Source organism: Salvelinus fontinalis, chromosome 14 (assembly GCF_029448725.1).
Source record: "Salvelinus fontinalis isolate EN_2023a chromosome 14, ASM2944872v1, whole genome shotgun sequence".
In the NCBI taxonomy this organism is placed as follows: Eukaryota; Metazoa; Chordata; class Actinopteri; order Salmoniformes; family Salmonidae; genus Salvelinus; species Salvelinus fontinalis.
Window position 1 is genome coordinate 9,884,253 of NC_074678.1, and position 12,827 is coordinate 9,897,079.

At 44.6% G+C, this 12,827-nt stretch overlaps 1 protein-coding gene across 2 annotated transcripts in view; it reads right to left on the reverse strand.

Annotated features, from left to right (window-relative positions):
• The window catches only part of sned1 (sushi, nidogen and EGF-like domains 1), a 151,847-nt gene extending 140,553 nt beyond the window's left edge, over positions 1–11,294 (reverse strand). Inside the window, exon 1 of one of the 2 annotated variants that reach the window (XM_055943922.1) lies at positions 10,482–11,294. In XM_055943922.1, the coding sequence (XP_055799897.1) occupies positions 10,482–10,727 (246 nt within the window). In that variant the 5' untranslated portion in view covers positions 10,728–11,294. The remainder of the gene's footprint in view (positions 1–10,481) is intronic. The other variant, XM_055943923.1, reaches the window with a different exon arrangement.
• Positions 11,295–12,827: the final 1,533 nt, after the last annotated feature.

A 12,827-nucleotide genomic window follows, 5' to 3' on the forward strand; every position in this document is an offset into this window, starting at 1 on the left:
TTGTCTTCAGACGAAGAGGAGGAAATCTGCCGTTACAGGCATAGCCAAAGACACGACACTTCTCTCTACAGCACTAACTAACGCAGATCATAATCTCTTGGGGTGAGTTCAGCCACCCAAACGCATATGCCATCATACCATATCTCCATATTTTCTCATGGGGTAAGTTGAGCAACCCTTGTTTCTAGGAAATCAAACACAAAATGTATCATTTGACAAAATATTTAGGAAGAGGCAGGGCTGAAAGTAAGGCAGTCCGGTATGGCTTCACAGGAAAAAAAAAAATAGTGGGTGTTACACCATAGCGGTAAAACATGAGCCTGTTAGAAAAATCTAAACTCTGACATGTAATAGGACAGTAGTGGACGCATAAACAATCGCCAAAAGTTGTTACACCTTTTGGTGTTTTGTGTAACAGATGTCCATTTTCATTCACCAATGTTTGGAGGAAATATGTTGTGAGTAGATGAACGTGCGCTGGTAGCTGTCACGTTCTGACCTTAGTTCCTTTTTTATGTCTTTATTTTTAGTTTGGTTCAGAGCGTGAGTTGGGGTGGGCATTCTATGTTGTTTTTCTATGTTTTGTTCTATATTTCTATTTCTATGTGTTTGGCCTGATATGGTTCTCAATCAGAGGCAGGTGTCAGTTGTTGTCTCTGATTGGGAGCCATATTTAGGTAGCCTGTTTTCTATTGTGTTTTGTGGGTGATTATTTCCTGTTTCAGTGTTTTCACCATTCGGGACTGTATCGTTTTCATTTGATTCTCTTGTTCTTTTTTTGTATTCATTCTCGATTAAACGTTTATTATGGATACGTACCACGCTGCATTTTGGTCCTCGTCTCCTTCCACCAACGACAACCTTTACAGTAGCCTAGTAAAGGAGCCTTTTGAAGGGATTGTTCGAAAAACATCCTCATTGGTTGTGTTTATGCCACAATAAAAAGGTCATTTATTTCAAAAGTTAAATGACAAATCTTTATGACTGACAGAGATCCTATTAAATTAATAAGGATTCTCTATGTAATTCTATGACTATTGTATGTAATTTTATGATTATTCTATGTAATTCTATGATATTATATGTAATTCTATGATTATTCTATGCAATTCTATGCTTATTCCATGTAATTCTATGATTATTCCATGTAATTCTTTGGTAATTCTATGGTTATTCTATGTAATTCTATGGTTATTCTATGTAATTCTATGATTATTCTATGTAATTCTATGGTTATTCCATGTAAGTCTATGGTAATTCTATGGTTATTCTATGTAATTCTATGATTATTCCATGTAATTCTATGATTATTCTATGTAATTCTATGGTTATTCCATGTAATTCTATGTTTATTCCATGTAATTCTATGGTTATTCTATGTAATTCTATGATTATTCCATGATTAGGGCCTTCATTTTTTGTTATGTAGGGAATCTCGTACGGAGATGAAATTTCTTCTACTTTCAACCCTGGGAGGTCAACATTTCATGGGAAAAGTCGTAAGCAAGTTAGTTCCAAAATATTGATTTTCACCAAGTTAAATGAATTTATTGTGTTAGAGGTTTTATGATGCATGTACAGTTCAAGTTGGAAGTTTACATACACCTTAGCCAAATACATTTGAACTCAGTTTTTCACAATTCCTGACATTTAATCCTAGTAAAAATTCCCTGTCTTAGGTCAGTTAGGATCACCACTTTATTTTAAGGATGTGAAATGTCAGAATAATAGTAGAGAGAATTATTTATTTCAGCTTTTATTTCTTTCATCACATTCCCAGTGGGTCAGAAGTTTACATACACTCAATTTGAATTTGGTAGCATTGCCTTTAAATTGTTTAACTTGGGTCAAACGTTTCGGGGTGCCTTCCACAAGCATCCCACAATAAGTTTGGTGAATTTTGGCCAATTCCACCTGACATAGCTGGTGTAACTGCGTCAGGTTTTTAGGCCTCCTTGCTCGCACACACAATTTCAGTTCTGCCCACAAATGTTCTATAGGATTGAGGTCAGGGCTTAGTGTACCTTGACTTTGTTGTCTTTAAGCCATTTTTCCACAACTTTGGAAATATGCTTGGGGTCATTGTCCATTTGGAAGACCCCTTTGAGACCAAGTTTTAACTTCCTGACTGATGTCTTGATATGTTGCTTCAATATATCCACATCATTTCCCCTCCTCATGGCTCCATCTATTTTGTGATGTGCACCAGTCCCTCCTGCAGCAACACACCCCCCACAACATGATGCTGCCACTCCCATGCTTCACTGATGGGATGGTGTTCTTCGGCTTGCAAGCCTCCCCCTTTTTCCTCCAAATATAATGATGGTCTTTATGCCCAAACAGTTCTATTTTTGTTTCATCAGAACAGAGGACATTTCTCCAAAAAGTACGATCTTTGTCCCCATGTGCAGTTGCAAACCATAGTCTGGCTTTTTTATGGCGGTTTTGGTGCAGTGGCTTCTTCCTTGCTGAGCGGCCTTTCAGGTTATGTCGATATAGGACTCATTTTACTGTGGATATAGACACTTTTGTACCTGTTTCCTCCAGCATCTTCACAAGGTCCTTCGCTGTTGTTCTGGGATTGATTTGCACGTTTCGCATCAAAGTACGTTCATCTCTAGGAGACAGAACTTGTCTCCTTCCTGAGCGGTATGACTGCTGCGTGGTCCCATGGTGTTTATACTTGTGTACTGTTGTTTGTACAGATGAACGTGGTACCGTCAGGCATTTGGAAATTGCTCACAAGGTTGAACCAGACTTGTGGAGGTCTCCAATTTTTTTCTGAGGTCTTGGCTGATTTCTTTTGATTTTCTCATGATGTCAAGCAAAGAGGCACTGAGTTTGAAGGTAGGCCTTGAAATTACATAATTTTATGTAATTTTCCAAGCTGTTTAAAGGCACAGTCAACTTAGTGTATGTAAACTTCTGACTCACTGGAATTGTGATACAGTGAAATAATCTGTCTGTAAACAATTGTTGTAAAAATTACTTGTGTCATGCACAAAGTAGATGTCCTAACTGACTTGCCAAAACTATAGTTTGTTAACAAGAAATTAGTGAAGTGGTTGAGAAACGAGTTTCAATGACTCCAACCTAAATGTATGTAAACCTCCGACTTCAACTGTATCTAAACCAAAGTAGTTACTTAAGATTGTTCTATACATTAGTTTGGCAATCTATAAGCTTCAACAGGACGTCCTAAACCTAGCATGAAAGTGAATCCTTGTAGCTGTATGGGCCATATAGTCAAAATATTTGCCTTGAGTTAAGTTTAGCCAATGACCATGGAGTAAATTGAGCCAATGGCAAGACGAGCAAATTGAAGTGTTTATTTCCCAGGCGTGTAATGCAAGGCATTATCACTGGGATATGAGGTAACAACAGGGCCGATGTAACATGTTTTAAGGGATCTATTCAATCCACATCGTGGAAGTTCAGCTTTACAGCGTGATTTAAATTTAAAGGCAACGTCCCCGCTTTAGCGGAAACTGCATTCAAGGTAAAAAAAAAAGATAAATGTAACCTTTATTTAAAACTTCTTGGGGATATAGGGGGTGCTGTTTCGACTTAGCGAAAATTGGTCTCCAATTAAACTGCCTAGTACTCAATTCTTGCTCGTACAATATGCATATTATTGTTGTTATTGGATAGGAAACACTCTCTAGTTTCTATAGCCGTTTGAATTATGTCTCTGAGTGGAACAGAACTCATTCTACAGCACTTTTCCTGACAGGGAGTGAAATCTTGGCCTCTGGTCCCAGGTCAGTTTTAAAGTCCCTGTAAATGCTATGAGGATACAAACACTGCCCACGCCTTCCTCTAGATGTCAGTAAGAGGTGACAATTTGAATGGAGTCGATTGCGCAATAAGGGCCTGTATAAAAGACCACAAGGCGGAAGTAGCTTTCTTTTCTTCATGCGCCTGACGCACGATGGACGTCGGGACTGGCCTCCTTCCAAGCTATAGTTTAGGCACTTCTATATCGCCGGTCATGTTTTTACTCGTTATAGGTGTTAAAAACATCATAAGGTAGTTAATTTAAACAGTTTTAGAGCAATTTATATCGGTTTAGTGCGATTTTGAGGCATTTCTTAGTGATGCACTTTGAAGCACTGGGCACGTTTCCAGTACCGGTCGAACGTTAGTGGCCATTTCGACGGGACAAGAGGACATCTTTCGACCAAAAGACGATTAGACCCAAGAAAGGATACATTGCCCAAGATTCTGATGAAAGAACAGCTCATAGTAAGAACTATTTATGATGATAAATCGCTGTTCTGTTGAAAAATGTTAAACGCATATATCGCCATTTTGTTTTGTGTTGCTTCGCTTTGGCGGACCCGGTATTGCACAGTAAGGATAATTTTAGAAATGTAATTCAGCGATTGCATTAAGAACTCATTTGTCTTTCGATTCCTGTCAACCCTGTATTTTTTTGTCAAGTTTATGATTAGTTATCGATTAGGCTAGATCACTCTCAAAGATGGCGCCCGACATTTTCAGACCAGTTTTGCTACTATTCTCATTGTATAACCACGATTTTTGTGGCTAAATATGCACATTTTCGAACAAACTCTATATGTATGTTGTAATATGATGTTACAGGAGTGTCATCTGAAGAATTCTGAGAAGGTTAGTGAAAAAATTTATATATTTTGGCGATGATAACGATATCGCTCTCTTTGGCTTGAATCAATGCTCGGGTAACATTTGCATATGTGGTATGCTAATATAACGATTTATTGTGTTTTCGCTGTAAAACACTTAGAAAATCTGAAATATTGTCTGAATTCACAAGATCTGTGTCTTTCCATTGCTGTGAGCTGTGTATTTTTAAGAAATGTTTTATGATGAGTAAATTGGTAATACACGTTGCTCTCTGTAGTAATTCTAGTCGCTTTGGGGAGATTTGTGATGGTGGCTGCAATGGCAAACTATGATTTATACCTGAAATATGCACATTTTTCTAACAAAACCTATGCTATACAATAAATATGTTATCAGACTATCATCTGATGAAGTTTGTTCTTGGTTAGTGGCTTTTTATATCTTTATTTGGTCGAATTGGTGATAGCAGCTGATGGAGTAAGAAACTGATGGAGTTCGAAAAGTGGTGTCTTTTGCTAACGTGGTTAGCTAATAGATTTACATATTTTGTCTTCCCTGTAAAACATTTTAAAAATCTGAAATGGTGGCTTTATTCACAAGATCTGTATCTTTCATTTGGTGTCTTGGACTTGTGATTTAATGACATTTAGATGCTACTATTTAATTGTGACGCTATGCTAGCGATGCTAATCAGTGGGGGGTGGGTGGGGGGTGCTCCCCAAGTGGGCGTCCCACAGTCCCAGAGAGGTTAACTAGGCAAGTCAGTTAAGAACCACAGTCTTATTTACAAATGACGGCCTAGGAACAGTGGGTTAAACCTCTTGGCGCATGGATCCCTTTAACGGGATCATTTTCGTAAACAACCGCTGAATTGCAGAGCGCCAAATAAAAAAATAATACTAAAAATATTCATTTTCATGAAATCACAAGTGAAATATACCAAAACACAGCTTAGCTTGTTGTTATTCCACCTATCGTGTCAGATTATGAAAATATGCTTTACAGCGAAAGTAATCGAAGCATTTGTGAGTTTATCGATCACTAGACAAAACATTACGAACAGCTAGCAGCAATGTAGATTGGTCACGAAAGTCCGAAAAGCAATAAAATTAATCGCTTACCTTTGATGATCTTCGGATGTTTGCACTCACAAGACTCCCAGTTACACAATAAATGTTCCTTTTGTTCGATAAATATTATTTTTATATCCAAAAATCTCCATTTGGTTGGTGCGTTATGTTCAGAAATCAACAGGATCCAGCAGTCATGAAGGGAAGACGAAAATTCCAAATAGTATCCGTAAAGTTCGTAGAAACATGTCAAATGTTTTTTATAATCAATCCTCAGGTTGTTTTTAACATAGCTAATCGATCATATTTCAACCGGACGGTAAACTATCAATACTAGAAAGAAAGAAAATGTGGAGCAACAACTTTCGCGTGCATGAACTAATCAAAGGACACCTGGCTCTCCACTGACGAGTTTTGATAAATCTCGCTCATTTTTCAGAATAAAAGCTTGAAACTATGTCTAAAGCCTGTTCACAACCTGTGGAAGCCATTGTAAAATGGATCTGGTTGATATCCTTTTAAATGGAGGATAGGCAGGCAATGGAACAGTGATTTTTCAAAATAAGAGCCACATCCGGGTTAGATTTCCTCAGGTTTTTGACCTGCAAAATCAGTTCTGTTATACTCACAGACAATATTTTGACAGTTTTGGAAACTTTAGAGTGGCTTCTATCCTAATCAGTCAATTATATGCATATTATAGCATCTGGGCCTGAGAAATAGGCCGTTTACATTGGGAATGTAATTTTCCCAAACATAAATATTCTGCCTCCTAGCGTCAAGAAGTTTTAACTTACCCTGTCCCACGGCTCAATTCATCCCAAATTGAGCCAAGAAAGCACTTTTGTTTGGACAAGCAATGTTTAAAAACTTTAATATTTACATTCATATTTCCAGGGATACACAACATCCTAAAATATATGTAGATATCTTTGTCAGAAAAAAACTATATTTCCCATGACGTAGTGACGATAAATGTTAAAAGTGATTCAACTTACCCCACTCTCCCCTATCACTCATTCCGTGGTCCTTATCATGGTTGAGTCCCTAATGACATGCTATAGTGCTCTGGTCAAAAGAGGTGCACTTCATATGGAATAGGGAGACATTTGGGACCATACCTCTAATAATCTAAATCAGAGATCTGAGTGCACAGCAACACGCAGGCTTGTCTTATCTCGTCTAGAAATCCACTTCTGACTTTCACAGCATTGTTTTAATAGCAGGATGCGCCACAATTCATTAGCACCATACAGTACACACCAGGACATTTCATACAGACAGGTTTATTAACGTCAACGTCGTTAAATATGAATGACATACCCAAAGGCCTCCTATGCTTATTGCTGTTATCGTTGTAAAATAAAGGTGAAATTAAAAATAGTAGTGTAATAGTATTGAGCATGAAAGGGCAGGGCTACAGTCACATACCTCAAGTTAAATGAGGAAATAGTATTGGATGTAATAACACAGGATGCACAGCTCTGGCGTGTCATGTCCTGTCCTGGTATTTCTGACCCGGTGTCTGTCTGTGTGGGACTCTGTATTGTGTCATTTGCATTGGAACACTAACCTCACCAGCAATACACCCAAATGCCTGGAGGTAAAGTTAAATTATATGTACTGGGGAGGGGGCTTAACTCATGTCAGGACAGTCTTGATATTCTGTGTTTCACTCTGTCACTATCACTGACCTCACCCTCCTTCCTCAATGACATCAATCTCGAGGCTACAGGCTTATGTTAGAACACTGACCTTTGACCTCGCCTATTGTTGCCATGGTACCTCCGAATGTCCTGGTCCGGAAGAGTGTTATAAAAGAGAGAGAAGGGGGGGGGGGGGTAGAGGAGGGGAGATGGGGATTGGAGAGGAGGGGAGATGGGGATTGGAGGGGAGGGGAGATGGGGATTGGAGGGGAGGGGAGGGCAGATGGGGATTGGAGGGGAGGGGAGATGGGGATTGGAGAGGAGGGGAGATGGGGATTGGAGGGGAGATGGGGATTGGAGGGGAGATGGGGATTGGAGAGGAGGGGAAATGGGGATTGGAGGGAGATGGGGATTGGAGAGGAGGGGAAATGGGGATTGGAGGGAGATGGGGATTGGATGGGAGGGGAGATGGGGATTGGAGGGGAGGGGAGATGGGGATTGGAGGGGAGGGGAGATGGGGATTGGAGAGGAGGGGAGATGGGGATGGGGATTGGAGGGGAGGGGAGTCGGGGATGGGGAGAGGAGGGGAGATGGGGATTGGAGGGGAGGGGAGATGGGGATTGGAGGGGAGGGGAGATGGGGATTGGAGGGGAGATGGGGATTGGAGAGGAGGGGGGATGGGGGATGGAGGGGAGATGGAGAGGGGAGATGGGGATTGGAGGGGAGGGGAGATGGGGATTGGAGAGGAGGGGAGATGGGGATTGGAGAGGAGAGGAGATGGGGATTGAAGGGGAGATGGGGATTGGAGAAAAGGGGATATGGGGATTGGATGGGAGGGGAGATGAGATGAGGATTGGAGAGGAGAGGAGAGGAGATGGGGATTGGAGAGGAGGGGAGATGGGGATTGGAGAGGAGATGGGGATTGGAGAGGAGATGGGGATTGGAGGGGAGGGGAGATGGGGATTGGAGGAGAGATGGGGATTGGAGGAGAGATGGGGATTGGAGGGGAGATGGGGATTGGAGGGGAGATGGGGATTATGGGGATTGGAGGGGAGATGGGGATTGGAGAGGAGATGGGGATTGGAGAGGAGATGGGGATTGGAGGGGAGATGGGGATTGGAGGGGAGATGGGGATTGGAGGGGAGATGGGGATTGGAGGGGAGATGGGGATTGGAGGGGGGATGGGGATGGGGAGAGGAGGCGAGATGGGGATTGGAGAGGAGATGGGGATTGGAGGGGAGATGGGGATTGGAGGGGAGATGGGGATTGGAGAGGAGGGGAGATGGGGATTGGAGGGGAGATGGGGATTGGATGGGAGGGGAGGGGAGATGGGGATTGGAGGGGAGGGGAGATGGGGATTGGAGAGGAGATGGGGATTGGAGGGGAGGGGAGATGGGGATTGGAGAGGAGATGGGGATTGGAGGGGAGATGGGGATTGGAGGGGAGATGGGGATTGGAGAGGAGGGGAAATGGGGATTGGAGGGGAGATGGGGATTGGATGGGAGGGGAGATGGGGATTGGAGGGGAGGGGAGATGGGGATTGGAGGGGAGGGGAGATGGGGATTGGAGAGGAGGGGAGATGGGGATGGGGATTGGAGGGGAGGGGAGTCGGGGATGGGGAGAGGAGGGGAGATGGGGATTGGAGGGGAGGGGAGATGGGGATTGGAGGGGAGGGGAGATGGGATTGGAGGGGAGGGGAGATGGGGATTGGAGGGGAGGGGAGGGGAGATGGGGATTGAAGAAGAGATGGGGATTGGATATGGGATTTGGAGATGAGTGAGGACGGATGCACAGCCCCAACAGGTGGTGTTGATTTAAATGCGCTTTGGCTTCTCCGTGTGTTGGAACTAAACCCCATACAAGACAAGCTCAGATCAAAGAACTGTTGTGGATCACAATCCCCTGTCAAACCACTCAGCTTCCTCCAACCAGCATTCACTCTCTCTCTCCCCTCATCTCTCTCCACTCATCTCTCTCCCCTCATCTCTCTCCCCTCATCTCTCTCCACTCATCTCTCTGCCCTCATCTCTCTCCCCTCATCTCTCTCTCTCTCTCTCTCTGTTTCTGTCTCTCTCTCTCTCTCTCTCTCTCTCTCTCTCTCTCTCTCTCACTCCCCCCTCTCTCTCATTCTCTCTCTTTCTCTCTCTCACTCCCCCCTCTCTCTCATTCTCTCTCTCTCTCTCTCTCTCTCTCTCTCTCACTCCCCCCTCTCTCTCTGTCTCTCTCTCTCTCTCTCCCTCCCTCTCTCTCCCTCTCTCTCTCTCTCTCCCTCTCTCTCCCTCTCTCTCCCTCTCTCTCTCTCTCTCTCTCACTCCCCCCTCTCTCTCTGTCTCTCTCTCTCTCTCCCTCTCTCTCCCTCTCTCTCCCTCTCTCTCTCTCTCTCGGGAATCACGAACAACAACAACAAAAAGCAACAATCTGATATTGACAGTAAACATTACACACACAAAAACTTTCAAGAGAAAAGCAACGTTTAAAATATGATATTATTAGCAGTTTTAAAATGTAGTAGAACATTTAAAATGTTACATAAGCTCTCTCTCGCTACGATACACTACAGTAAAAACAACAGCTCTCTACAGACTTATTGACACAGACTTACAACAGATAACGTTCCTTCTTGTGTGTGTGTGTGTGTGTGTGTGTGTGTGTGTGTGTGTGTGTGTGTGTGTGTGTGTGTGTGTGTGTGTGTGTGTGTGTGTGTGTGTGTGTGTGTGTGTGTGTGTGTGTGTGTGTGTGTGTGTGTGTGTGTGTGTGTGTGTGCACATGAGAGAGCTGGGCAGGCAGGGAGAGCAGATGCATTAGAGAGATGAGAAAGCTAGGGTGGACTGTGATTCCCAGTTTATGGGGGCTGGACATGATATCACTCCCACACCTGAGGTCTCTCTCTCACACACACACACACACACACGCACGCACAAGCACACACACACGTATACACACACACACACACACACACACACACGTATACACACACACACACACACACACACACACACACACACACACACACACACATACACACACACACACACACACACACACACACACACACACACACACACACACACACATACCTCTTGAAGCAACAGGTTTTGCATGAATGAAAGAGCACATTCTCTTGTATAAATCACACGCTCTGCTCTCCTTTACTCACGTAGAGTCCCGAGTGCCTGTCACCAAAGAAGGGGAACGCCACAGAGATCTCCACCAGGCCTGAGCCTCCATCGTCCTGAGAGATCGTCTGGAAATCCCCCCAGTCCTGGCCAAAGGGGTAGAAGTCCTCCAGGGGCACTGACGGCTCGACCAGCCCAGGGAGAAACAGCAGATCCAGGCAGAGCAGGGTGCAGAGGCAGGGTAGTAAGGTTCCAGGTACCATGGCAGCTCTAGGCACCATCACCATGACCTCAGCCTCTCGTCAGTACAGGAGAAGAGGGGGACAGGACAGTATCTCTTATTCTACAACACCAGCAGCCCTTTAAATATTCTGTGTCTCAATTTCTCTGTCCTTCTTAAACTCTCTCTCTGTCTCTCTCTGTCTCTCTCTCTCTCTCTCGCTCTCTCTCTCTCAGGGATGGAGGTGACAGGGACAGTCAAGGCAGGCAGAGGGTATCAGAGGGCAGGGGAGGGGTGGCAGGATACCTGGGGTAGCAGCAAGACAGGATAGGAACGGGATATTTTTTCCACAGATGTAGCAACAGCAGCCCTTTAAATTCAATCGTCCAATCTCTCTGTCCCTCTCTTTCTCGCTCTCTCTGTTGTGTCCCTCTTAGTTGTGCCGGTTGTCTGAGACAAGGGGAAAGACTCCTTGCATTTTGCTTGCTGCTTGCTGCTGGGTGCTTCGCTGGTTCGTAAGCTGTGCTGCTGCTGCTCCGTCTCACAGAAATAAAATGAGGGAAAGACAGAAAGAAAGGGGGAGCAGAGTGATTCGACACAAGTTTTATTTTTTTTGTCCCCGATGGTGAACTTAGAAATATTCTCAATAAAAGCCCTATTCTGCCTGCCAAAGGAGTTCTTTCAGCTCCGCTCGGCCCCACGCCCCAGGGGATTCACTACCTCGCATAATGAGGGGCCATCGGCCAATGGTAGAGGAGAGGCAAGTAACTGGATAAGCACTGGGCGGACCTATGATAATCAAAGGAGTTCTTTAAAGAAACTATCTGACAAGGCTTTCCCCTCTACTCTCCTCCCCTGACGTCCCCTCCCCTCCCCTCTCCTCTCCTCCACTCTCCTCTCCTCTCCTCCCCTCTCCTCTCCTCCCATCACCCCTCCTCTCCTCTCCTCCCCTGACGTCCCCTCCCCTCCTCTCTCCTCTCCTCCACTCTCCTCTCCTCCCCTCCACTCTCCTCTCCTCCCCTCTCCTCCCATCACCCCTCCTCTCCTCTCCTCCCCTGCTGTACCCTCCCCTCCACTCTCCTCTCCTTGTCTCTCCTCCCCTCTCCTCCCATCACCCCTCCTCTCCTTTCCTCTCCTCTCGCCTCTCCTCCCCTCTCCTCCCATCACCCCTCCTCTCCTCTCCTCCCCTGCTGTATCCTCCCCTCCACTCTCCTCTCCTCTCCTCCCCTCTCCTCCCATCACCTCTCCTCGCCTCTCCTCTCCTCGCCTCTCCTCCGCTCTCCTCCCATCACCCCTCCTCTCCTCCCCTCCTCTCTCCTCTCCTCCCCTCTCATCCCCTCCCTCCCTCCCGTCCCCTCCCCTCCACTCTCCTCTCCTCTCCTCTCCTTAACCCTTTACTCTGTGTAAAGCTACCTCCTATCAGAGTATGCTTAACCCTTTACTCTGTGTGAAGATACGTTGGTGAAGCTGTAGTTACCAAAGCTCTGGATAACATAAAACAGCCTAACCAGCTCTGCTGGGGCGAGTAAAATGGTCAGAGTGAGCCGTTCTCTTGTTTGTGTCTGGATGTAGCTAGCAAGCTAGCCAACGTTGTTAGCCAGTTAGCAAGGTTGCTTTGACTGCCTGTTGTTAGCTCATATGATCAACCCTACTCATCGGTCAGATCGTCCAGTGTGCGCTCCGAGAGCGAAATGTTCAGAATTTACAAACGGGCAATCTGACAAAACCTCTGAGTTTTACGAACACCCAGAGTGCACTGTGAGCACACTCTTGCATTCCAGATAAAAATGTACAAACACACCCATAGTATAAACCAGCATTCAGTCTTTCAATTTCTGGTTGTTTAGTCCATGGCCTCACATGTGAATCCTTAACTTCTTGCGACTATAGGGGGTGCTGTTTCAAATTAGCATAATTGTCTCTACAGATGAAACGGCTTCCTACTCAATTCTTGATCGTACAATATGCATATTATTACTATTATTGGATAGAAAACACTCTAGTTTCTATAGCCGTTGGAATTTTGTCTCTGAGTGGAACAGAACTCATTCTACAGCAATTTCCCTGACATGGAGTCAGATTTCACACATTTTGGCCCCTGATCTGGAGTCAGTTTAAAGGCCACTGTGAATGCTATGAGGATACGGACACTGCTTACGTCTTCCCC